Consider the following 27,734-nt stretch of genomic DNA (forward strand, 5'->3'; position numbering starts at 1 on the left):
CGGGTATTTTGTTGTAGCCCCGGATAGAAGCTCAGGGGCTACAACCAAAAGGATATAGCTAGCCCCGAATCCCGCCAGTCCTGACATTAGCTTAGCCCCTGATCCTTTCCAGACCTTGCAACACCCTGTGACTCTGTATTACAGATCACTGCCCTGCTACCCATTTCTTCAACCGGTGAACTAATAACAACAGATATAATGCTACCACATCTTCAGACAAGGTGTCATCCGCAATACCAAGGAGCGGTGCATACTCTTTGACCATATCCACCGTAACATTCACCATCTACTCCAAACCTAAAGACAACATGTTCTGAAGAAGATCCATTAGGTCCTTTTGTCCATAGTAACTTGTTGGGGAGTAGGGTTTAAGGGAACGTTTGTCACAACCGTTTTTTCTTCATGTTGGAAGGAGCAAGGTTCAGGGAAAGTGTTTGAAAATAAGGTAAGTACTAGCAGGTACGCCATTAAGGTTTTCACAGGGGTTTGTTTTATGTTTCTTTTCATTCAGTAGAAGAAAGAAAGGGTAGGGGAATATATGTCTTAAAAAACCTACCACACAGGCTTTCACAAAGGACTTCACAAGGATTGGTAACTAATGGTTTCACAAAGGGCTTCTTTATTTCCTTTGTTTGTGTAACGAGGAAGGTTAAGGGAACATATTAACAAAATCACAAAAAGAGTGTTTGACCAAAGGATTTTTCTTATTTTGTTGACCGTTAAAGAAGAGGATTGCAAAAACAAATGACACGAGGGGTGCAACACAACGTTTGTACAAGTCGTGTTTTAATTTTTTATTTGTGCAATGAAAAAAAGGAAAAATAAGGACAACCATTAAAAACACATGATTAAGCAGGTGAACAAGATTTTCACTGAGTCTTTTAACTAAGTGTGTGACCACGTGTTTTTGTTTTGTCCTTTTCTGGGTGGTACGAGCAAAGGTAAGAAAAAAGGGATTAACACACAATCTGGAAGGGTCTCAATAATTTTGAAAAATTATTTCAGAATAGGTTTATGGGTTTATTATTTTCCTTTTTTATGTAGGACAGAGGTAAGGAAATGGAAGGAAATAAAAAAGAAAAAAATATAAAAAATCGCCCAGCAATTCACAAGAGGTTTCTCGGACGTGGAGTAGAAATTAAGTAACTTCACGAAAGAGGAACAATTGAAATTACAATATGACAAATTGAGAACCAAATGTGAAAATAGCATAATGAAATGGTCCGATTGACCAGCTCTCCTTCTCTGTCCTAGTGTGGATAATAAGCCCTATTTCTCCCTCTAGCTGCAAAGCACAACCAGCAGAGAACCAGAAAGTGACCTGGGCATTCTTTCCGGCCATCAAACCTCCATAGAGATTAAGGGCCTGATTCATGGAAAGTTTTCCTATGGGATTGCGCCATTATAAAACACTTCCATGAATCAGGCAATGAATCTCTCTTACTCGACAACCAAACACGAGCCTCCTTGCTGAATTCTTATTTTCAGTCAAGAGGTCAGGCTGCTGCTGAATCTCACAAATATGTACAAGCCTGCAGAATAGCAAATATGGGTCCATAGTTTGTCCACTATTCACCACCTCATGCCCACATGCCGCAAGCCAGTTACAGAGGAAAGTCATCACCAAGCACAGAACCCAGCGAATGAACCGCTACAAAACGCCCAGCACACAGCAAGGGCAGTGATGCCGAGAACAGTACTCCGAAGTAAGGAGGTAAGAAAAGCCCCACTAACCCAACCCTAAAATTTCAAATTCCACATACACCTCTTAAACACTAAGCAGACGTAACCTCTTCTCTGCAAAGCATTCTGCATGCACTTCACTGCACTGCAACATCAAACAATCCACACATAGTCCTGCACAACAGCACGTGGGAATCTACCAAGCCGTAAATCACACCCAAGCTCAGTGAATGGTGCAAACCGAACTGAAGCTGTCAAGAGGACATCAGAACTCTCGCCCTACCTCTTCCCACTATGCCCTACTAACCCGTCGCCTACCATTTCCTTTCAGATCCGCCAGAGCGCCAGGGAACCACTCCGGTGCTGGCAGTTCACTGTATAAATGATCTTTAACATTAACTATTATGCAGGACAACTCGTCACTCTTGTTCTTAGCAATCTGTTAGCAACGTAGAGATTCTTATGAGATCCAGCATCTTGATTCTTCACACAAGTGACATTTAATGCCAAAGGTTCATGCTCCCTCTATCATTTATATATGACAATTCTACTTTGTGAGGTCACAGTTAGCACTGGGTGTTGGAGTCCAAGCCTATCCAATTAATTAGTAGACAAGCTTTACGTTCCGGTTAAGCCTGCATTCAGAGAAAGCAGACTGATTCTCTGCCCATACCCGCTCTCTCCCCCTGACAACCGGCACTCCTACCCATTACCTTGATGTTTGCACCAAACCTCAATTACTTTGAAAGCCTGAATTAGCTGCTCATTTGCTGGGCCACTCCAACGAGGTGCTTTTCCCCGTCATTGCTGCTGCTGAAATGGAAATGCACGACTACAGTCCGCTGGCGTTCTCCATGGCAGCCATCTTAGTTTTAGAGCTTTTCTTAGCAGAAGCATGGGTCATACACTTTGAAGCCTGTGTTTTCTCCCAAAAACTGTTATCCCAGGGAGCGAATAGCAATAATGGCGAGTTTGGCAGGTGTCCGGGTGGTAATCACCCACAACCCCCATTAAACACCATTATTGCATAAATGTTTCTAATTTTCAGAGTCAATCAAGTCAGAAAACTTTGCATTCATCTTGCACAGAAATGGATCTTTAGTTTTAAACGAGGCAGTGGAGACTATACAGCCCTCAAAGCCCCTCATTTGGAAAAAAGTGCCCACTTCTGTAATGATATCTTACCAATCGTCACGGCTCATCATGACTGAACAAGATAAATGAATTCAGTGTTTAAGAAAAAAACACTTTCATGAACACACTGATTTTGTTATTAGATTAATTACCAATTTTCATGTACCTGACCAACAAGTCGGTTAATGTTTCCAGCAAACAATAATACGATTCTTACCTTCATTGTGTCCACACCATACGAAGAAGCCATCGATTCCTGGGTTCGATTCAAATGCGTAGCTCCAATTAAATGCAATCGTTGTACTATTTGACGCACTTTCTTCACAGCTGATATTAACTGCACCTGGCTCTGTAAATTACAGTTAGGAATAAAGATTATTCAACATGTCAATTAATAAATAATGTCCTTTTGAAATAACTGTAGAAATTATTTCAATTTAAGAAAATATTTATTTCCTTAAAATATGAAAAAAACCGGGCTTCATTGGCATCGATTTCTCATCAAAAAGAGGCTACTGTTCTTGTCATCAACGCTTTAGTTACAGTCACACAATGAGTTTTTTCTTCAATGCAAAAGATGCCTCACGGCGAGGTATGTCCCACATACGTCTTTGATCCCCCAATGTTGATATGCGCAATACAAAACTAGCTGCACCCGTCTATTCTGTGCATCGCGTGGCACTAAATGCAGGCTGGGCTGTCAATGCACACCGTTTAGCTATACCCAAAATGTGTCATTGTCTACAGTCCAGAAGTGTGGGCACCGACTGCCATCTGTCATGGCACCCGGTGCAGAGTGAGTGACCTACCATACTGTTTTCAAGCTTTAGATTTGATTGTGTGAGTTTTATAGAGTATTGATAGTGTAATGGAAATGGAATGTGAACAAGGTATCAGTTTTGTGAGCTGGGTTTGACTCGCTCCACAAGTGTTCTGCTTTTTTTTTGTTTTTTAAATAAACTATTATGATCTGAAATGGCCTAACAGTAAAAAAATCTTGTATTATTGAAATGTCCACTACTCAAAATAAAATACATGCTATTAAATAAAGGGTGCAGGACAGCAGCCATCGCAGCTGTGTTGGACCTTCTCCACCAGTGCTCTACATTTTTGTCCGTTTTTCATTTTTTTCATTCCATACTTGCAGTAACTGATTGTTGCTGTGGCAACGCCACCACCATGCTTCTTTAATCGTCCACACAGTGATTTTATAACTTACCATAAAACATATAAAAACAATTTGAAAACAACAGATACAAATCAATTACCATTGGGCCAGCAAGGAATATAGGTCTTGAACCCCAAAGGGAAAGCATTGGGTATCTCAGTGGGATCATTGCCATGTAACGCTGCTTTTATCGATAAAAACACACGTCAAGCATATTTTGAATAACTATCCCATGATTCCCCATCAGAGGAATGAACACCCCACACCAAACATCCAAACAGCGTTTGCAACTTTGCATGGGGGGCTGTCGGCCGACTACAGCCCACCATCAACACAGCTCTCCGCATTTATATCTTCAGAACAGGTTACCAGTGATGCTTCTCAAGGATACAAAACGTAAGATAAAAAATAGCAACGGTCACTGCAGGGGAAGTGCAGCATCAGTACACAGTAAATGTCACCCTTTACCAGTGTCCCAATTAGGATCAGTTGACAAAGGCTTCTACGGAGCAAAACCATGTGGTCTGGGATCACCCAGGAAAGTGGTCATCGAAGAACCTCAAGGCTTCCTTGGGTATAGTGAAAAAAATTGAAAAAAAATACACCTTGTTGCCATGTTCTATTCTCAATTTTGCCGGGTATACCATGGCGTATTTCACATTAAGGTTGCAGAGTCTTTTCTCCGTGGCATGAAGGTTTTGTGCTCTTGTTGCACTGTGGTTGAAAAATCAGGGTATAGGTGGATTCTATTAGAAACCAGTAATAGGTCGCCTTTGGCTCTTGCAGCTCAGAGTAGCATGTCTCTGTCTTAATAGTTGAGGATGCAGGCTATTGGGCGGGGAGGAGCGTCAGGCTTGGGTTTAGGGGCTAGTGCATGATGGACTCGCTCTATCACAAATTGTGGCAACAGTTTGGGGGCATCCAGTAATGACATTAGGGTACGCTCCACAATTTCCTCCATTGATCCTGCAATATTATCTTCCGGCACACCTATTAGTCACAGGTTATTGTGTTGTGACCTTGATTAAAGGTCGTCTTTCTTTTTGGTGATGGATAACACTTGCTTCAAGAGTGAGGTCGCATCCGCTCTGAAGGCTATGACCTCATCCTCCGTCGTACCCACTCTAGTCTAAAGTTCTGCGATGCAGGCATCGGCTTTCTCCATCCGGGATTTTATTGAACTAATTGTGCCACTCATATCATCCATCTTATTATATATGGCTGTGAACCCCTCTCGCATGTACTCCATCATGTGGTGCAGTTCAATGGGTTCGCTCTGCTCTGGCATACCACCCACCGTGTTGTCTGCACCATCTGTCCCATCCACAGTCTTGGGTGCAGCTTTAGCCAACATATTTATTGAACTTTTCCCAGTTCCTTTAGTCATTGTGAACTTGCAGGTCTGTTGTGAAAGCACGTTGCAGCAATGAGAGGGAGATGAGAGTAGTGGCTGAGCCACTGCATTATCCAGTTAGCACTGGTTAGTGGGTCCTGCAGGGGTATCACCGCATTCATCCAATACAAGGCTCAGCCGCTGTCTCAGGAACAGGTAAATAAGTTTTGTAGATCACACAGATACCAGCGGTGTAAGCATTAGTACAGAGGGGCACTACGTCTCAATGCAGGCTGTAATGGCAGCAGGGGGGGGGGGTGGGGTGTTCAATTTTTACTTTCCAGCTTTCCGTGATGTAGGATTGAAGGTAGGCACAGGCAGCGCAGCACGTGTTTGGGGCAAGAAGGATTCATGCACTTCGCAGCTGTGGGGTACACCCAATTTACGAGGTCGGCTCAAGATGACATCTCACAAACCGCTGCAGTGACAGGACAGTTAAGTCCAGGGCAGTGGCCAGTCAGTAGGGATTCAGGTCCTTGAGGTTGATCCTCTCTGGTCACGTGCTACATAGTGGCCGGCTCCCAAGGCATCAGTGCAGCGGTTGGGGTCTGTATGCATCCACTGCTCGGTGTACGATCACCAAGGCAACCTTGTCCTGCAGGGTTAAGTCCAGAAGCTGGGGTCGGCCAAAACTTCTCAGTTCTCCCCAAAAGTAGAGGAGGCCAAGGGAGTGACCCGAAGGGCCCAACAGAGGTCAGCTGCAGAGTCCAGGCTTTCTGATGTTTTGTGGGTCGGTGGCCGCTACACCACACTTCCAACTCCCCACAAGTAATGCAGTTACAGGTGATGCGGATCAGTATCCGCCGCAGGCTAGTGGATGACTGCGTGTACTGCCACCATTGAATATTTCAAATTAGCACAACAACAGCCCTAATGGTCTTCTAGTCTGGCCGCAGTGGCCACATAGCATATCCAGGCACACCAATGTTTTTGTGGGCTGGCTGCTGCCACACCGTGCCTTCGACCTCCCACAAGTGAGGGAGAAAAAAGCGATGTGGGTCTACACCCGGCATGGGGCAGTGGGTGGCTGTGTGCACCGCTGCCGTTAAAGGTCTCAGATCAATACAGCAACAGCACCACCAGTTCTGGTCACAATGGCCATGTAACTTGATGAAAGGGGATCGCCCGGGTCTGGGGTAGCAGAGAGTCAGTCTTCAACTGAGGGTTGCTGGAGGACAGCACCCCCCAGTTTGGGTGTCCCGCAAAGCAACTATGCAGTGGTCCAGGTGCTCTCAAGTAGCGAGTGTGCAGTGCTTCCCAGCCAGGCGGTTATGCGCTGCAGGAAACGGGTGGGATGTGCTGGCATCACCCTGTCCACGTGCCTAAGTAGTGATGGGGGCCCAAGGGGTGTTACAGAAGGCTTAGCAAGGGCCAGACCCAGCAGTTCAGCAGTGTAGGTGCTCCTCAGTATGGGTGGCACCTATATTTCACATATCTCACCACATGTGCCTGGATTTCAGATGTTTAACGGAGCCGGACTGTGGAGCTCTTCTCTCGGACAGCCATCTTAGTTGTGCGCAATAGCGCCCCCACTTCATTTATATTTCCAACATTCCATCCAGCCCGATGGTGTGCTGGATAGACTGATCCAAAACACCTACACACAAAAACGCACACACACGACACTTAATAAAGTATAGTCTTTAAACTCTGATGTCTGTGTCTTTATTTCTAGGTTGTCCCTTGGGGACAGGGATGCTGCCTTTTGTAGCTGGGCCTCATTTGGGTCATGGGCTACATCTGAATGGTAAAGTACCAGTTAGGATTGTTATCACATCTATGGGGATGACAACTATGCTGATTTTAAGAACTATCATTTTGCTTTTGTTTTAAAACAAGCAGATATCCAACTTGGGTCCTTCCTTTCATCCATCTTACTCTCTACCTGTGGTGTTCCCCAGGGGTCTAACCTCTTGCCCTGGCCTTTCAACCAATACCTGGCAACTCTCGGCGACTGCATTGCCACTTTCTGCTCAAATTTCCAGTGCTACGCCGACAACACAACTCATTTTCAGGCTGCCCTCTGGCACCTCCTCTCCCTCTCTCATCTCCGATTGCCTAACTGCCAATCAAGATTGGTGTTCCACCAATGATCTTTGTCTGAATGCCAGCAAGACGGAGATCCTCCTCATTGGCACACCGTCACCATCCTTTCGCCTCACTCTATGGCCGGCCTCCCTTGGCCCTCCTCCTACCCCCACCTGCGAGGCTAAGAACCTCGGGGTCATCTTTGACTCCACCCCTTCCTTCTCTGCCCACATCGCTGAGGTCTCTAAAAAGTCACATTTCTGACTGCACCTCCTCAGAGGTACTCTGCCTTTCCTCTCCTTCCCCCAGAAGCTCATGGTATCCCAAGCTATGGTTCTCTCTAGCTTAGACTATTATAATAGCCTCTTTCTAAATCTACCTCCTTCTACTCTCCGCCCTCTGCAACTAATCCAGAACAGGACTGCAAGACTTGTTCTTGGCCTCAAGCCCTGGGATCGTATCTCTCCAGCTCTGAAATCTCTCCACTGGCTCCCAGTGGATGCAAGGATTAAATTCAAAACCCTCTGCATTGTACACAAGGCTTTCTGGGGCCTGGGTCCAAAATACCTTCAGCTATCCCTCTCAGTCAGTCGTTTTTCAAAGAAACTAGCCGGGGGTAGATCTCTGTCTTCGGCTGGGTCCTCCCTCTGGAATAGCCCCCCTGCCACTCTAAAACTTGAGGAGAACCATCTCTGGTTCCGGAAGCACCTCAAGACCTTCCTCTTTTCTTCTGCCTTCGCTCCCCCTCTCCCCTGCTGATCTGTTCTCACTTGTCACTGTGCACCTGGCCATCCTCTGTCCTTTGGGCCCAGGCACCTGCTCACTCTGCCACCCTCCCGCACTGCCTCCGGGCCACCCCTTGCACTGGGGTCTGTATCTGTACCCATACAGCCCACCCCTTTTTCTTGATGCACTTATCAGACCTACCCTGTCTGCTGCCTTAAATCTAGCACTTGCAAATTTCTGGCTGCATTACCACTGTTTGTTGCCTTTATTATTTATTTTTTGTTATTTATCTGTTCTCCTCTGCTTTGCACTTTCCACTTCTCCCTCCTTCCATGCACTTTTCCCCTCCCCCTCTCCCATGCACTTGCACGTTCTCAATGTCACTGGGCCTAGTAAGATCGCTGTTTTGTTCTCTCCTGTTTCCCTCCCTTGCCTTGTCGCACTCTGAAACACTTGTGTACTAGCGCGATACAAATAAAATATCAATCAATCAATCAATCCTCCAATAACCTGTAAATTGGATCTGACCCAGATAGTCTGAGAGGAAGCATGGCATATCTTGTCCTTTTTTAGTGTTTTAAAACAGATGAATACCTGTATTAATTGACTTGCATGGGTTGGACAAAGGTATGTTGGTTCCACATTTGCAATTTCTTATGCTATTCAAAAAGCTGAATACTTGTTGGAGATGCACTCCGATGCGGTCCACGATTACAGAATGTGATCTCTCTCCTCTCCCCACCAAGTTTATGTGTTTATAGTTAACAGGGGTAGAGGAAGTAGTTCTATCTGATTGCAAGCTCACACATATGTTACTATGTGTCAGATTTCACAGGGCGGATTTTCACACACCCCTTACAAATCTTCTCCCATACCCTTTCCTACCCTACAGACACCCCACGTGTATGCATATATCCGTTTACCCGTCTTGTAATTTGTAGGGATGAAACCACAGTACACGAGGGGAATTTAGGAAGAAATTAACATGTATATTTTAGTGTGAGGGTATGTGTGGGTCCTCATGGTTAGGTAAGGTATGGGTGAATCTATGGAATGGACCTATGTCTGCTTCGTCATCTGTCACAACCTATCGTCTTGTCCATACATAAGGTGTTTGTAATGCCGGTTAAGCTGGTTAGGGATAAATAGCCAAAATATGCAAAGTGGTAGTCATTTGGTCAAATATAGTATTTCCTCACATGGTGCTTGAATGTCTCATTGTCAAACACATTCAAGAGGAGCTCAGGGATGTTCTTTTCTGCACCTTCTCTCCTCCCTTGGACTGAAATATTATACTTGGAAACCTATGTGCTAAGTGTATAGAATAACATAGATTCTACATTTCATAGTCATTGCATTTTAGAAAACAAGTAGTAGTTTCAAAGATATGACTAAATTATTCATTAAAGGATGGTGGAACAATGCCCGATACATGCAAGGGGATAGCCGGGTGAAGTGATATAACACAAGGTGAGTTCCCCAGTCATGACAATACATGAGCTATTTTCATTCTGTTTAACCTACCCCACCAGGTGCAGGGTGTTCTCATCCTTTTCTATTTGTCATGTATTTACAACATTCTCCAACACAATCTACGTTTCCAGTTTCAATTTAGGGCTCAGACGTTCAGTAGGTTAAATCCTTCCTAATAGGCTGCACATACTCAGTTTTAATTGCCCCGTTTTCCTCAGACGCCATTGCTCTGGGGGTTCACAGGGCATTTTGTTTTCCCCTCTATACTTGACTTTTTATTTTCAACTTTTTTTAAAATATTGGAATTATTATAATTGGTTATTTATAATGCGCTTAGTACTGAGAGGTTTCTAAGCGCGCACCGGGGGATCGAACAGGTGTTGCTCCAGGTCGTCTTGCTTCAAAGGCGAGCATGTTGCCCCTGAGCTATCCTCCTGAGACAAACTCACTGGCCTGTCTTATTCAATTGTTTGGCCTCCAGTTTTACCTAGGATATGCAGATGCTTGTTGGTTTTAAGGTAGGCACTGGCTCGTCTGCCTCATCCATTAAGTAGTGTCTGCTGGCCGTAAACAGTTGGATGACTACAAATCGACTGAACTTGATATCAAGCTAAATGCAGTTCCTCATGGTCAGGGGTACGGCTCTCATTTGGGACAATTCTTTCTGGTACTTGTCCATAGGTTCCCAGCTTCTCCAATCCCAGTGGATCAACAACTATGGGTTGCACTGGTAAAATCTGTTGTCACTGTGTATTTCTTCCACTTAAAGATCTTGTGCAAACTCTTCCATGTTCACCATCTGGAGCAGTGCACTACAGTAGTTACAGGCATGGTGTTTTTTGATTAGTAACCTGCAGACTGACACTCACCCCATACCACCCCACAGGAAGTTAGAGTAAGTGCCTCAGAATCTGCACTATTCTACAACACTTAGACTAAATATAGAGGCTGACCTGTTTGCTCACAAATAACCCACGTGGTCATGACTACCATTTTCCATTTTAAGCTTACCTTGCGATTGCCCTGAACACTCTAAAATACAAAATGGCCTAAATCAGGACCTTTATACATTGGTACTCTAACAGCTACCAAAATGGTACATTATGCTACCAATGCAGTAACATGTCTTGCATTCCTGGTGAACCCAAACTAAATTACATCTGCCACCAGCCAACTCCCAAAAGCCATTGTAGGGTGATCAGAAGTCGAAAGAGCAAATATAGGGTGCTTGAGAGGCACCCATGGGACTGGGAGCCCATGGGTGACCCAGGACCATGTACCTCAGGTAAAGAAAAAGGGTTTCAATGGAAAAGGGAATTTAGAAGAATTTTGTCCGGCTACCAAAAATTATTTAGTGACCCAAAAACTAGAGGGGGAAACACCAAAAGGTTTAGGAGCCCTACAAAGTAGCACAGGAATTCCCCAACAAATTGAATTCTGTCATAACAAATATCAACATTAAATGTTAGCTCTTGCTATGCATTCTTTCCGTCTTAAAGGAGGCATTGTGGCAGACGAACAAAACACCTGAAACAAACGTACTGTTTCAAGCATTTTAACTGCTGCCATGATGTGGTTGAGATGAACAGCTATGGGAATTGTGGGTTTATACAGAATTGAACACAATGTTCCTATCCTGGAATGGGCTAGGCGAAAGGGTGTGTAGAAATATAAAGTGTTGGGTAATCTCTCAAATAGGGCATACTGGTCTCCCGCAAGATCCCTACCTTAGTACAGTCTCTCAGTATAACAGCAAATCTGCTGCTTTGCTATAATCTCAGTCACGGGGATATAACCACCAGTTCACCATTTGGAATCCATCCAGGTGCACACTGTCTCCCTGCTCAAATGAACGTGGTGCCTAGCTCACAGCTCAGGAATGTAGTGCCCAGCTCGCGGTTCAGGCACATCATGTACATCCCACTCTTCAGGGATATAGTCCCCAGATCTGCATCCAGGGATTTAGTGCCCAGCATACTGTCTGGGGATGTAGTGGCAGGCAAACTCGCTGTCCAGGGATTTAGTGGCCAGCTTACCCCTCCAGCGGTTTTAGGCTTTAACGGTGCTGCAAGCTTTAAAAGCCTCATATTTCTAAGCACTCTCTGGACCAAATGATTTGTCAGGTTTACAAGCCTTTCCAGTACCTTTAGTTCCTTCAGATCTGCTAACTGTTGGTCTAATTTGGTCCTTGCTTCATCTCAGCTTCCCTGGGGTCTGGCTACAATGCCTATTTGTTCACATTTGTGTTCAGCACTGGCACAACCCAGAGAGTCTCAGAGCACCTTACAATGCTCAAAGGTTGAAAATGCAGCACGTGGAACTGTAGATATGATAGACAAATGGTAGCAGAGGAGGTGCAGGGGCAGGTTTATTTGTGGGGAAACGTGTATGTTGTGAGGCTCTTTCTGAAAGTAGTGATGGCGGGTGAAGTGTGGATGTGAAGCAGTACGGTTTTCCAGGACCCGTGTGCCATATGGGTAAATTCTTGTTCGTGTGTGCATGTTAGTTTGCAGAGTGGAATGTGTAGGAGATTTGGTCTTGCTTTTCTGGTGTTTGTGGGGGTGCTGGGTTTGAGTTTTTTGTGAAGGCAAGATGGTGTTTAGCGGTGGATGGCTTTAAAAACAATGCAGAAACCTTTGAAGGCAATTCTCTGTGGTACAGGGAGCCACTGGAGGTGGGCTAGAGCGGAGGTGATCTGAGAATGTTTGGGTAGGTGGAGGATGAGTCTGGCTAATGTGTTTTGTATGTCTTGCAGGGGGCAATGGTGCTGTTGGGGAATCCAGTGAGGAGAGCTTTGCCATATTCCAACTTTGAGAGAACCAATGGTTGGACTGTGGTGCAGCCATCATCAGAGGAAGGATGTGTCTTATCATTCGTAGGAGGTGCAGTTTTAGGTTCCATATTTTGGTGACCGCAGCTATGTGGTGTGTGAAGGTCATTTGACAGGTGTGAATAGAGATGTGTGGGTTGTCCATGGTTAATTGTTTGATCCAGGGGATGAGTTCAGGTTTTTGTCTAGGGGGGCAGATGAAAAGATGTTCTGTTTTGTAAGGGTTGAACTTTAGGAAGTGGGTGGCCAGCCAGGTGGTGATTGGGAGGCAGACTTTGAGGTTGTGGAGTTGTGAGGGCTAGGAGATGTTGAAGTATATATGTGCATGTCATCTGCATATTTGTGGAAATGGGCATTATGTTTGTTAAGGGTCTCAGCAAGGAATTAAATGTATAGGTTGAAGAGGAGTGGAAATAGGGAGCAGACTTGCATAGACCCTACTTGACTGGTATGGGGTTGGATAAAAAATGGGGCTTAGAGACATAGTGTGTCCTGTCAGTATGGAAGGAGGTTAGCCAATAGAGGGCGGTGCCTGAGTGTTTCATCCTGAGGGCTTGGATGTGGAGTACAGTGGTGTGGTCGTGGGTGTCAAAGGTTTGCAGAGAGGTCAAGGATTACGAGTAGTACAGTGTGTCTTTTGTCAGTGGAAGTCATTGAGGACGCGACGTGTAGCGATGTTTGTGCTGTCTTCAGGTTGAAAGACAGATTGGAAGAGGTTGGGTCATTGTTGCAATGTGTTGTTGCAGTTGGGTAGTGACGAAGCATTTTATGATTCTGATATGGTATTGGCAGGATAGCGATGGGTGGACATTTTCCGGTAGTGTGGGGTCAAGAGTTGAGTAGGGGTGATATTTGCCAGTTTTGAGTGCAGAGGGCATAGTGCCATAATAGAGACAGGAGTTGATGATGTTGAGCCAGTGAGGACCGAGGGTCGTAATGCAATGAATCATCTAGGAAAAGTGCTTGCTGTGTGAGGTGCTCCTTGGTTCCTGGTTGGCTTCTTCTCCATTCAATTTGTCTGTCTCTGGCCTTATACGAACAACTTCCGTTAAATACCAATCGTCTGTGGCTCTCTTCTGGATTCCTACTGACATATTTTGTGTGAAGCATCCCGATATGTTCTGCGTCCAAATGCTATGAATATCCACAGCTGTTGAAGGGCTGTGGCATCCCAAGTGTTCAAAACCTTGGCCTTCATCATTATTCCAGGTGGACATCCCTTCCTCACTTGGCCTCATTCTGGCTGCTCATAGTTCCTCAGATGGCCTTGCAGGCTCTGGTAATGCTGGTGGTATCTACACTGTAGATCTTTCTTTATAGTTTGAGGAATGTCCAATGGATCCCCACTGACAAATGGCATGATCCACTGGAATTGATTCAGACTTTGCAAAGTCTTCTTTCCTCGTCTTAGGTGTGGAGGTGGGGGAAGAGGGGTATTTTAAATGTTCTCTGTAAAGTTCCCTTCTGGCATACTGGGTCTTGCGGCACTACAGCATTTTTCTCTCGGGACCCTTATCTCTGTGTATGAACTGTCATTGGGGGCCCACTGGCTTATAGGGCCACATGCCTGGAAGTACTATTTATATGCTGGATTCTATTTTATTGCACTTGTGCCTGGGTAACTTTCATTACAGAGTTAATACTAGGGATTGGACCCTCCCTTCTGAACATTTTATAAAGCTGGCACATGGGTCTTTGTAGTAGGGCAAAAACACCTTGCTATAGTCCAGATATTCCTCGGATAGGACAACCAACAGTTTTAGTGAGGAGTAAATAGTGTGGAAGCGGGGCTCTGCAATTCCTCCAATTAACCACCTCCATGTGGTTTCAAGGCTCTGGAAGCAAGGTCATAGTAGGCCGGCTTTCATGAGTCAACGAGTCCCCTCCATGCCTTGGGATGTGGTCAGGCGCTTGATGTTTTCAAAGGACATGTAGTGATTTTATAATTACCACATGTGTTTCCTGTATTTGCTTTCACATATTGGTATATGCTTTGCAGATGCCGCAACACACAAATAAAACCAACCAAGTAGACATGAAATGCATTCTGTTACCATGTCTCCTGTCATTAAGACATAACAAAAGTGAGCAGTGGGAATGTATGGATTAAATGAATGTATAGATTGTTTCATGAAGTATGATGAACACTGGGGTAGGAAGAAAAGCCAGGTATGTGTGCTAATAGCTACACATATATATTAAAATAGTGGAGTGTGATCAAGAAGAGGGTAATGAGTAACAGGCAATTATATTACTGTAGGGGACTGGGTACACATCTAGAAGTATCCATTTGGCAAAGGATGTCAAAACCACTGTTATTCTCATAACAAAAAGGAATTAACACCTCTTTATGTCTGGTCAGGTTCAAACAGAGTTAAAATGAGCAGTGTTGCCATAGTTCTGGAGATCACCCTATTGCCATCCTTCCACAACCAACCAGACTGATGCAAAACTAGTCAGCCACCATGTCCAGAAGTCTATTTAAGATAATGCTGCATTTAACCCTGGGAATGTGTATGTCCATCCCGTTAAAGCAAAGGAATCAGTGTTGGCTCTAGTCCATTATCTGCTCTAGATGGAAGAAAACAGCAATGTCAGTGATGTAATGCTGTCAGAGTTATCTACCACATTTGACACTGTTGGTTCTTACGTCTTATCTGAACTTGGGCTACCAGTCACATGAAGGGGTTGGCTGCCTCGCTTCACAAGTGAGAGTTGTAATGACTCCAATTACATCATTACTCCCTTTCTGGTGGTGACCTCTCCTTACGTAGCCAGGAGATGGCATCCGCTACCTGATCCTGACCCTGGGGCCAACTATAGCAGGGAGGAACACATCGGGGGAGACAACCTCTGGGAGGGAGTGGTCATATCAGAGGATGAGACATGGTATCCCCCTTTGCCTTTGCAGAATGAATCTCCCATATATAACATTGTAATGGCCTGTTATTCCTCCCCCGCTCCCTCACAGGAGAGTGCTGTATTTCTCTCAATCAAACCTCCAAACCAACCTTCAAACAGTTACTGACACACAGCCCATGTTAAAGCAATTCCTCCAATGCCTTCATGCAAGTTAGTCAAGAGGATCTACGATTCCCAGAAACACCATAACAATGCGACGAGGAAGAGGAGTGGAGTAATGCAGAGCAGAGGAGGTCTTGATCACAGGCAACATTCTAGTTGTTGGGAGCATGCACCTGTGCCCGGGTCGGCAGACTGCTGGTGACATCGGGCTGCAGCTCCTTGCATTAACGGAGGGCCAAGAAGAGGAAGTTGGAGCCAACCAGCTCTTATTTTGGGCTGAAGAATTGTTCACAGAAAATATTCCATGCACAAATGCCAGAAGCAGGTACAAGGATCCTGGGCATTCGCCGGTGGAAAGAAGCAAGAAGGAATGTACTAGGCCTCCGAGGAGTGGAGAAGCCCAGCCAAAGTATGGGAAGCCAGGAAGTCGAACACTAAACAGCACGAAGGAGAGAGAATTCAGCGGCGGTCATCGGCAGGCTGCAAACAGAACGGGAAACTCCACAAAGAGTTCACACTGGCATGAAGGGAACACTGGGGCGTATTGCTGAACACTCCGTATGTTAAAATCTGAACAAACCAATTGGGATAAAGAGAGAAAATCGTTATTTATTTAAAGTTGAAAGTAAGAAGTTAATGCCATATTTTCCTCAGAAGGAAAGTGTTATCAGACAATGCAAATTAAGCCATAATGCATAAGGGGTGAATGATTGGAAGTGTGAACAAAACACTAATGAGGCAACATACTAGGACTAAAGGAAATAGCCAAAAGGGCTAAACCAGTGAACTCTCAAAGTTGGAGTTGCAGAGATAGGCAACTACTAGAAGTCCTGGCAGGAGAGTATATCAGGCAATTGCAAGTGTGTGAAAACAAGACGCCCTGGTAGAAGAGTATACTAGGTAATCACAAGTGTGTGCAAATAGGGAAAAAGAGAAACCCTGACAGGAGAGTAAACTAGGAATCCGAACAACCCAAAGGCCAAAGATAAACATATATAACTTTGGTATAAATCAAGAAGTAAGACAAGAACTGTTATTGTCAAGAAATGTTGAAGAAGAATCCAAGGGAAAGGGAGACCCAACTGGATTAAGGAGCCACATCCTTGGGAGACATTATGTTCGAGTTATTTGTTCCTTTTTGAACACTTTTGAAACACTGAAGGCCAAAGACATTGGGCCTCATTATGACTCTGGTGGTAGCTGTGCCAGTAAATACTGGCACGGCTGCGGGCGGAGTCATTTTTTTTCTGGCATCGAGCAATGGGGACTTACCAGGGCATTACAGCCACGGCGGTCCCGGTAATTTCCCATTGCCGGGTGCTGCAAAATATTACTCCCCATTCCCATTTGAGTCCCATTGGACTCAATGGGAATGGGGAGGACGGATGCATCGGCACCATTCATGAATGGTGCCTGTTCACCTATCGAGGTCTGCGAGCAGGTGCTGTTCCGCCCGTCATGTCAGACCGTGTGGGCTGAAAGGGACCCGCTCGCAGAACTCGTAGTTTGTCGGTCTGGAAACAACGGCACCGGCAAGCTTAACGGTACTGTTGTTTCTGGACTGGCAAACTTGTAATGACCCCCATTATCCTTTTCACCTTAACATTTATTTCCTTAGAATGTGCGGGTTAGAATATTACTTTGGACACAGGACAGTTTTGTTTTGAACATTCTGCCACTGACAGAGCCTTAGTTTTGAGTTTAGGTAGGGAAACACCTCTAGCGCAGGGAAAGCAAGGCATTTTACCAACCCTTTTTATTTTATCAATAAACGTCTTTAGCCAAAACCATGTCTGAATTGTGTCCAACTTTCATTCCTGACCCTTCACATAGTTGTTCTTTGTGAGTTAGGGTATCTCCTAACCTACAAAGGGGCATTGTTAGGGCCTTTTGGATCGATATGTGTTCCCCTTGGCTGGGAGTTTATTTTTCAAAACCCAATGGTAAAAAGTAATTCACTTTTGTGGTTATTTTGGCAACTGGCCCATTCAAATGCATGTGGGAAAAGGCCTAGTATCCTTGACCAATGACTATCCACCCACTATGTGAACCATGGAACGTCCCCTAAAATCTGTTTTAATCTATTTAGGGGAATTCTACCTTACACCCTTCAACCCTATCTTACAATAATAAGCTATGTTGGCATCAAGGTTGGGTTAATGTAACAGTGTCCATCTTGGTCTTCTTATCTAATTTGCTGGCATTGGCACATTCATAATGCTGATGCCAGACTGCCATTGGCAATGGCCAAGATAGACAATATCTCCATGATCCTGGCAAATCTCCCCTGTTTTCGATCTATCAAAAAATGTCATTCATACCTTGTATATTATGACCCGAATCTTTTATCACAATGGCTCAAATGTTCCTCCAGCCATCATACTACCATCATACAGAAGATTGTGCTACTTCATGTTTCCTGAATCTACTGCGTTCATCTTTTAACGTCAAACCACATCACATGCACATTTTGAAGTGTGGTCAGAGCTTTCTAAATTCATGTTCCTGCACTTTGAGGATTTGCTTCACAATTATATAGGTTCATTTCTGGGTTCTTGCACTTTTGTCGACATCTGGAGAAATGTAGCCAGATTCTCAAAATGCAACGCAAATGAAAAGAGCACACAGGAAGCACTCATTTAATTTTAGAAATATGCAGGTCACCCATTTATATCAGGTGATCTGCACATTTCTTGGGGGCTGTGTGGTAATGCAAAAGATACACTGGCCAGCCCCCTTGAATACATTATGTGACTGGCTCTCATCACCGAAGAGGGTGCTGGGAGTGTATTTTGGGTTCCATGTCATTTCATCGCCTGCCTGTTCATCCCCAGGCTTTTTAACGTGCACATTACATCGAATGTGCTCATCATTTTTGGGGGGGTACCCCCCGAAACCCTCTCCCACACACATTCCATCGAATGTGCTCACTGTTTTTTTTGGGGGGTACCCCCGAAACCCCCTCCCACACATTTTTTGCTATTGCCCACCAACCCAAACCCTTATCTGCCCTTTCCCAACGCCTCCAAAAAAATTCGATGAGCACATTCGAAGGAATGTGCACGGTAAAAAGCCTGGGGATGAACAGGCAGGCGATGAAAGGACATCGTACCGTATTTTGCAGTAGGATCCATCACTGTGTAATGCAAGCAAAAATAAACATCACTGTTTGGGGGGTAGAAATGGAAATGTATGCTACAGTTTAAACAATAGCTGTCAAAATTAAAGAATAATGCCTGACAGTGTCACAAATGATCCGGGTCATGATTTGTGCACCCCCCTGAACCCTGTTTCCAGCATTCCACATTTCTTTTCATTTCATTGCGCATCACATTTGGGATGTGCATTGAAATGCACAGAAATGCACCCTTATTTGTGCAAATGAGCAAAGCGGGTAGGAAATGGCATCTGATGTGCAAGTTCAGATATCCTTTGAGAATTGGAAGCAATTTTTTGTTGGTGCAAGTGATGAGATGCGAGTGCCAAAATATTCAATCAAATCAAATCAAATGCCAAGAAGAAAGCACAACCAATATCCTATGTACTCGAAGATTGTGAGAATGTGGCCATTGTGGCAAGCCTCTTTCCTGGTCAACTTTCTATTAAGTGAAGTTGTTTTAATGCAGCAGATTTTAAGACTGACAGGAATGGATTCAGTATATGGCAGCCTAAACCTTGCAGGCTTAAGTACAATAGGTAACTTCCCTTGTGTTAACAGGATCTTCATGGCAGACTATCCAGGAATTGTTCACCCATGCAATGACATTTGCCAATAAAATGGTTAGTGGGTATTCCAATGAACTGTGGTAACACAGAACATCTCAAACGTCTATGTGAGTTTGTCAGAGTAGGGAGGACATTGTTTCAGGTAAAGTGGCAAAAACACAAAAATGAAAAACTCAGTGAGTGCACAATCCCGAAGAAATTGGCAAAATCAGGGAACCTTCTTGCAGCAACTACCCATGCCAGACGTACTGCTTCCCGCAAGATCACAACCTCAAGCTGTGGCAACAATGCCATGAAACTGACAGGCATTAATCCCACTCAGCCCTGGCCTGGCTCTTAGAGAGGCAAGCATACAGAACAAACACTGACAAATTAATAAACTAGGAGTCAACAACAATCTAAGAATATTGTGAATAGTGTCCCCAGAAAGGAGCTACCCACTTTGAGGCTAGAGAGGTGAGCCTGCTAACCAAAACCCTCCCTAGGGGTTTTGGTCAGCGGGACCTCACTAATAGTGACTCCCCTCGAGGGTACAAGGACTCCCATTCTCATTGGGAACTCCCTATAAGAAATACTGTGGCTGCCTATATGGGAGTAGAAGAGACTGACGTTATATCCATCGATAGAAATCAAATCATACTGACATTGCTTCCATTCCGTACCTTTGGCTCAAGGTAATGCTGAACATCCCCGAAACACAACAAATGATGAGAAGAAACAGGTCCCCTGTGTTGTGGGAAGACCAAGACGTGGAAGAGAGGCGTTGGGAGGCCGGCATTGAGAAGTTAATTATCATAGAGGTGAGGACTGGAGAAACCACATAGTCCCTGGTGGCATGGCTATGCTGCAGGTGTGGTGGGCCTGGGGCCCTTGAACAAGAACTAATATTAGAGAGCGAAAGAGGAATGAATCTTCGGTTCCTGTGCGAGAAACAAAGAAAGCACTGAAGCAGGCAGAATAAGCAAGCCAAACGCTTACTTGACGGAGGAGAGAAAGGAACGACAACATCACCTTAGAGACGCCACAACCCTGAAGCACACCAGAAGGCAGTAAAGGTGCTAGGTTGCCCAGGGAGGAGGAAGGTGAGCCAAACGAAACCTTAAGGGCAAAAAAGAGGGAATGGAGTAAAACCATGTGCGGTCTGTTTAGCCCTCAGAGACAGAATAACCTAGTGGATTATGGAAGCACTAGAATCAGGACTAGCATCAAACTTCGGCAGAGGCTCAAGAGACATCCCTAAGAGCTAAGCCAACGGTATCTAGAAATCCCTGCCAAGAGAAGTTTAACATTGCAAACAATAAGTGAAAGAGAACCTGGAGGGTTAAGTCAGCCAAGCCAAGAGGAGAAACAAGGGGAACAGGGAGACACCCTTTGTATACAATAAGAACAAGAAAGCAAATTACCCAACTGGTGGAGATGGATTAAGGGAATCATATCTCCATTTATAGAACTTGACACATTTGGCTTCTTTAAAGAGTTAACTGTTTCCTTGAAGAGCCCAGAGAAATACGAAGGGATTTTTCTTTGATAAACTGTGAAAACTAACATTGGCATTGTGACACAAACTCAGGAAGAAATCCTGAGACATCCTGATATAAAGAAGCCTGAGTAGAGGGCATATACTTTGGCCCATATTTAGTTTTTGTTTCCTTAAAAGGGTAGGGCCAGGTAATTAATAGGTTTTCATGTTTTGACTAAAGACGAGCACCCTTAGTTTAGTTGATAGGAAGGGAAATCCCTCTTAGCAATTGGGTCAGACAGGCGTTATTCTTTTAAGTTAAATAAACACCCTTGAAGTGATGTACTTAATTCTGACTCCTTCCTTCTTCTGGTTCTCCACAATAGAAAAAAGCATGGAAAATAGTCAAATGTCCTCGCAAAAAATGTCACCATCCACACAGCCATCAAACACCCAGATAAGAGTATCTGAATGGCTAGATTTTCACTTATTACATAGTTTTCAATAATCTGGAAATAAAAGGTTATTTAATCACTGCACCTTTTGCTCCATACCATTATTAGATCTGGGGAAAATGTACTGAGTGTAGTAAGATTACAGTCAATTACCCAATGCATGGAAATTCGTTCAGAGTTTCTACAATGGCTTTATGGAACACTGTACTGAATGCCTAGTGTGTCTATGTCCCAGATACTCACAACGAAAACCTGTCTGAAAAGAAGGATACAGGTTGCTAGACCAATAAGCAATGAGTCAATTGGGTTCATTACAAGTTTGGTGGTAATACCAGTGCGGTGACCAGCTGAATTACTGCCATATTACGATTCACAACCCCCGTCAGAAATGGTAATAGCGACTGGCAGTATTACTGGCATCAACGCCTACTGAACGCTAATACGGGCAAAGTAATGCTGGTAATACCATTTCCGACACCAGCATTACAGGCACCAGTATTTCTGACACTGTTGCCGCCAACTCATAGTTCGCCAGAACGGAAAAAGTGCTGGTAACCGGAATTACCACTTTTACCGTATGCTTGAAAACTCGTAATGAGCCTCAATCCCCCCCTTCACTTGTCACAGTTCAGGAGCTGAAGGATGTGTGATGCTTATGCTACGAGTTCTTTCATCAGGTGTATCTGACGATGCATTGAAACAGAAGCACTGTGTTAATCGCCAATAGCCTTTCGAGAACCGTACAACTCAATTGACAGGCTGTTGTTCAAAACAGCTGGAATTTCTCATCCTCTCTTTTTCCATGGGTATATGCAGATCATTTATATAGACAGTGATAGGTCCAGTGTGTTAATAATGGGTACATAATCTACCTCATCCCAGAGAAAATATGTTTCAATATCTAATTTTAGAGCTGATGTGACTTTTTTTGTCAAAACCTCTTCACTCATTTAATATTTAAGCCTTCATACCACAACCCACAAGCCACAAGCCGGATTGGGTTTTATTGGCCTGGTGCTTTAGTTAAAGGCCCGAGCATATCAAGGACTTCTAAGGAGGGGCCCTGGGACGATAACACCCGAACTGTGAGACTGGAGAGGGTATGAATGCTATTAGCAACCGGGGTTGCCAATCCGGTCACCTGGGGTGCTGAGAGCATTGTATTTTTTTTTATCTCTGTACGTGTTGCGTTAGGGCATCCTGTTCATTCAAACAAAATACTTTAGAAAGATGACTGCCAAGGTGCTGGAAGACAGAGCGCAATACGGAGCCCCTCTTCCATTTCCATGGTGGCCAGCGTGGACAATGGGAGGAGGTAAGTGGGAGGCTAAAAGAAGAAGGGAAAGGCGGGTGGGTGGAGGGAGGGAGGGAGGTAGGGAGGGAAGATGGCCAGGCAGGGGAAGCAGCTGTCCGGTTGCTTGGAAGGCAGATTTAGATCGATAGTTTCATTCCCATTCCGAGCAACTGGATTGGTTGCTGCCCCAGGTGCTAATTCTAAAAGACACACTTTCAGGCGACAGATATGTTCAAGGACACTTCCTTGTGATGAGGTTCCATTACAGACATCTAAACTGACCAGTTATAACATTAATTATGATACCTCAATGGAGGCAATGTGACTAGCCGATGTTCTTCTCAATTATTCTCTTCTCATGGATGGAAAAATGCTTTTACTTGTTTTTTTAGTATGGGTGTAGTCAATCCAGATGTTTGGCCAACAACTCCCCTCAGCCGCAGCCTATATATTCAATAGTGAGGGATGATGGGAGGGGTAATCCATAACATCAGCTACCAGAGGCAAAAGGAGGCCAACAGTACCAGATCTGCGTGGTTGGCATTCAGAGGTAGGGAACTTGAGTAAAAGAAGCCACAGTTTACCATGACTTTCTTCAATTCTCTTGCACATTTAAATGTGCAACACCAAGATATCGTTTTCTTTGTCGCACAATCCTCCATTCTCATTCATCTTCTTTCTATGCCACATATGTCAAGCCAAAGCACAGCGAAGTATACTCATTATTTTGTACAATTTGCCTTCAATAAACATAAAAGAAACTGTTCTCAGAAGGCAGCAAGTTTGATACTCACCCCCAAAATCGGTTAATACAGACTGTGTCTTGGTCCGAATTATTTCATTAGAATGAGATACCGTTGCAGTACAGGAGTAAGAGGTGTTTGGAGATAATCCTTCAACTCTTGCTTCTGGAACTTCAGAAGAGATTGACATGTTTTGTCCACCCCCTGTAATAATAAAAGGCCACACGTTAGCTGTTTTGGATGGACTCACAAGAGCTCATTTTAGAATGGCACATTAAATGCTGCCTAAAGCCTTCCAAGCTAGTGCAGATGGCCAATCAGTGCATTGGTGTGTTGAGAAATGCCATTACATCAATCCTGATGAGTGAATTAATAGAAAAGAAGATCTTCGATTATAAAAAAAAATGATTTTTTTTTTTTTAGTAAACAATCGATTCCAAAAGTAAATGGAGAAGAGCGAGGACTAGGCCCGAAGGACAAGCCATGTTTTATGGACAGGAATCGACTGCCCCAGACTTAACTAAGTATGACCAGAGTGGGTAGCAGATCGGGAGCCAGTCTGCACATTGCAACTTCAAATTCCAGCAGGGCCAACTTATGCCTTCATCCGTCAGAGGTTGATACAATGAGTAGCATTACATTGGAAAATAGTAACAACTCAGACGCAGAATGCATTCGGCAGGAAATGCTGCATAATCACTGGTTTTATTTCAAGCAGTATGTCAACTGTTGATGTATTTTAATCAGAAGCAAAGAAGGATTTATTTTTCAGACTATGGCACATCAACATGCGGCCAAATAAGACATGCTGCTAAATGGCATTTAAGTCCAATGCACAGTGGCATATCATGGGCACTTGCTTGGAAGACTATCTTTACTCCCTTGAATAAGGCCTTACCTCAGGAAACGGATTAAATATTACAAGAAGGAGAGCACCAGGGGGCACGGAGCATGATGGACACGTAAGACTCGCGCTCCTCCAGCACCGCAGTGCCTAGTGTGCCATTCCAGTCACCGGCCAGGAGTTTCGAGTGGCGCCGGCGAGGACCCGAGCCCCACGGGGGTCGCCCAGCTGATTGAACGCATCCAGAGACCCAGCACAGCCTAGACCTGGACTGGGACCCCAGAGAAGCATCGCCAGGAGGACAACCGCTTCGGAGCTCATTGCGCAGCCGGGCCCTCTGAGACAGCTCACCCCACAGTGCCACTGGTCCCTGAGAGGACCGCAACGGGGCCCGAGGTGTCGTGACTCCACCCACCGCACCCACAGAACAGGACCGGAGATCGAGGGCTGGGGGTGGCCCCCCATTGCACATAGCCCCGAGCTGAAGGTGCCGCTGCACGATCCCCACCGATACTGGGCGCTGCACGGGCCCGAGGGGAGAGAAGGGCCCAACCCGGGCCCCCACCACCGAGAGACAACCCGGAGCGGGTGAATCGAGGGGGACCCCCGCAGGCCCCCATGAGCCACCCATTGGGTTAGTGACGGGAGCCCGCCGATTCACCTCCTGAACACGGACACCCGAACGGAATCCCGCACTTAGCAGGGCCTACAGAGGAGGAGCTCAGGCCTAGTGTGCAGACCCTGCGGGCCTGATGGACGCACGCCGGGCCCCGGTGGGAGCCAGGAAGAGGTGAGGAGATTGCGGGGGGGAGCTGCACGGAGAGGATATAGTGGCGAGGACCTACCCCCCCAACCCCACTGGAGCCCTCTGGGGCCATGCCTGAGTGATACGCCCCTCATAGAAAGTGGGACAAGTCGACCTCATCCCCTGAAAGCCCGCTGGCCTCCCTCTGACCTAGCAGCAGAGGCTCACCCTGAGAAACGGGCCCCGGCCCAAAGTACTGTGACCCCTAAGGAGTCCCGGACTAACGCCGGTGTCCCCCACCCGAGAACACGATTTCCCGGTGACAAAGAGGGACCGGGGCCACCAAGTTGAATATCGGGACTGGACCAGGTGTGCCCATATAGTGCCCCCACGCCAAGGTGCAACAAGGAGGCAAAACCCTCGAGCGGACCCCAACCACTAGTGCAATCATCTCCCTCCAACACTTTTGGCAGTCGCATACGGCCCCGAGTGAGGTTCACAGAGCCACCATGCCTACAGGTAGCGACCCCCCCTCCACAGCACTAACGAAGGACAACCTCAAGGACATTCTCCAGGACATGAAGTATGAGGCGAGGCTAACAGACTTAGAAATGAGAGAGGAGAATATAATCCTGAAGATGGATGATTTAGAAAACAGGGAACGCGATTAATAATCTGCGCATTATGGGAGTGACTCAGCAAAGAGGGGAGGCAGCGGCCGACGTGGGAAGGAAAGTTCAAGGCCTTATAAACTAAGTCTTCACATTAGAGGGGGGGTAAGGAAGTCCAGCTGGAAAGAGGACATTGAGGGGGAGGTGGCAGAGGGGGAGGCCCAAGGTCCATTGTTGTGCGTTTCCTCCGCTACATAGAGAAAATGGAAGTTCTGGAGAAGGCAAAAAGGCTGGAGAGCTTCATCTTTGAAGGAGATACAATCAGGATCTACCAAGACATCTCCACCCTCACCCGCAGAAGAGATTGTCGTCCGCTCACCCAGTGGCTCACTAGCCAGGACATAAGATATAGGTGGTCCTTCCCATTCGCCCTATCCTTCGAATGTGCTGGCGTGGACTATAGAGTGATTAGCGGCAAAGAAGCCTCACATGTGCTGCAGGTGCTAAAGGGAGACATCCCAGAGGAGGGAAACGAGGTGGGCATACAGGCAACACCAGACACCAGGAGAGAACCAGAGGGCCCTTGGTCTACAAAGAAGACGACAAAGGGCAGAAGAAAATTCAAAAACCAAACACCCCCACGTTGGATGCTGGAGATGACTAGGTGGATCAAGACTCGCTAACAGGGAATGCAAGGGCTCGAGTCAAGCAACCCCGGCCGGGGACACAGAGCTCTCCAAGGGAATTGCGGTGGATGGACATGTATTCACCCTGGTGGCTTGCCGGTTGGCAGGCGTCACACATAGGGGTGGGAGGAGGGAGGGGGTGAGGGAGTAGGGGGTAGGGATTCTCGGGATCAGTATCGATCCAACTACATATGGGAACGGAGCGGCCCTCACAGGACCGGGAAGCCGATACACACAAGGCAAAGAACCAATGGCAGACAATGAAGCGAAGGGGCCAGGTCGAGACACTTAGGATAGGCTCTCTCAACGTTAAGGGGCTAAACTCCCCAGCAAAGCGCTCCCTCTTAGGGAGGGAAATGAAGAACGCCAAATTAGATGTCCTCTTTGTATAAGAAACTAGAACAGTGAAGGGGGAGGAGAGGACCATCCCGGGATTGTAGGTGGTCAGACCTTCGGGCATCCATCCACACAAAAAGAGGCGGAGTCAGCATCACACTACAAGGGAACCAGAGGCTCACTGAGGTAACCAGGTGGGGAAGGGAGGACGGGAGATCCATGGTGGTATCGGGTAATCTGCATAACTCCAGAGTCACCCTAGCAGTCATATACTGCCCCAACTTGGGCCAGATTGAATTCATTCAAGAAGCAATGGCAGAGGAAATGGCCACAGCTGAAGGGCTTCTACTCCTGGGTGGAGATTTTAACACGTGGGTGAACCGGGAGCTGGACCATATTGGAGAGACCGTTCCGCTAGGCAGCAGAGGGAGACGACCACAGGGGAAATTCTGGGACCTGATGTGGGACCACGGGTTGGTGGACATATGGAGGGAGCTACATCCGACCGGAAAGGGATACACCTTCTACTCTGCAGTTCATGGCACTAGGACGAGAATAGACTATCTCTTCACAGAGCACCAGAACATGAGCAGAGTAGAGTCGTGTGACATCCGCCCGGTCAGCTGGTCGGACCACAATCTGGTCTGGTCAGACCTTAGCATATCAGGCCTGGAACGACTTCCTACTTCAGGACGTGGTCTTTTAGGAGGAGATGGGAATGGCGATAAGAGAATATTTTGAGCTGAATGACACAGGAGAGGTTAACATAGAGACAGTATGGGAGGCGGCAAAGGCAACCTGGAGAGGTAGATTGATTGGTGAAGGGGCTGTTTAAAAAAAAAAAGGATTAGGACCCTCCTGGTCCACAGATTGCAGTCAGAGATAATAGCACTGGAGAGGTTAGAAGGGAGAGGAGGAGAGGGAGAGGGACCTGGGCAGCGCAAGAGGCAAGAGGCAAGAACTGAGAGAATTGGAGATGGGCAAAATCGTATCAGGCCATTAACACCTGCGCCAAAGATATTATGAAAAAGGCGATAAGGCCGACGCTATGCTGGCAGCCAAACTCTGAGGCCTGCGGGCGGAGATGGGTGGCAAGAATTGCAAGCAGGGAAGAGGGGGAAAGATCTGATCTGGAAGGCATAGCAGAGAAATTTGCTGGCTTCTACGAGACCCTTTAAAGGGAGGGAAGGGCAGGCAGAGAAGGAAGCACTCGAGGCATATCTCAATGGGGTCACGCTCCCCATCCTTGGAACTCTGGAGGCATCTGCTCTAGGCGCCCCAATAACGGAGAAGGCGGTACTTGAGGTGATATCGGGACTAAAGCAGGGTAGGGCCCCAGGGGAGGATGGATTCACTGCAGGCTTTTACAAGGCCTT

General features: G+C 45.9%; 1 protein-coding gene across 7 annotated transcripts in view; it reads right to left on the reverse strand.

Moving 5' to 3' along the window:
- Nucleotides 1-27,734, reverse strand: part of PTPRC (protein tyrosine phosphatase receptor type C) — an 846,024-nt gene that overhangs the window by 376,434 nt on the left and 441,856 nt on the right. For all 7 annotated transcript variants that reach the window (XM_069641238.1, XM_069641237.1, XM_069641234.1 and 4 more), the window contains 2 exons: nt 23,188-23,340; nt 3,035-3,166 (listed from right to left, as the gene is read on the reverse strand). In XM_069641238.1, coding sequence (XP_069497339.1) covers nt 3,035-3,166; nt 23,188-23,340 — 285 coding nt within the window. The remainder of the gene's footprint in view (nt 1-3,034; nt 3,167-23,187; nt 23,341-27,734) is intronic.

This window comes from Ambystoma mexicanum, chromosome 1q (assembly GCF_040938575.1).
Source record: "Ambystoma mexicanum isolate Mex_15411 chromosome 1q, UKY_AmexF1_1, whole genome shotgun sequence".
NCBI lineage: Eukaryota > Metazoa > Chordata > Amphibia > Caudata > Ambystomatidae > Ambystoma > Ambystoma mexicanum.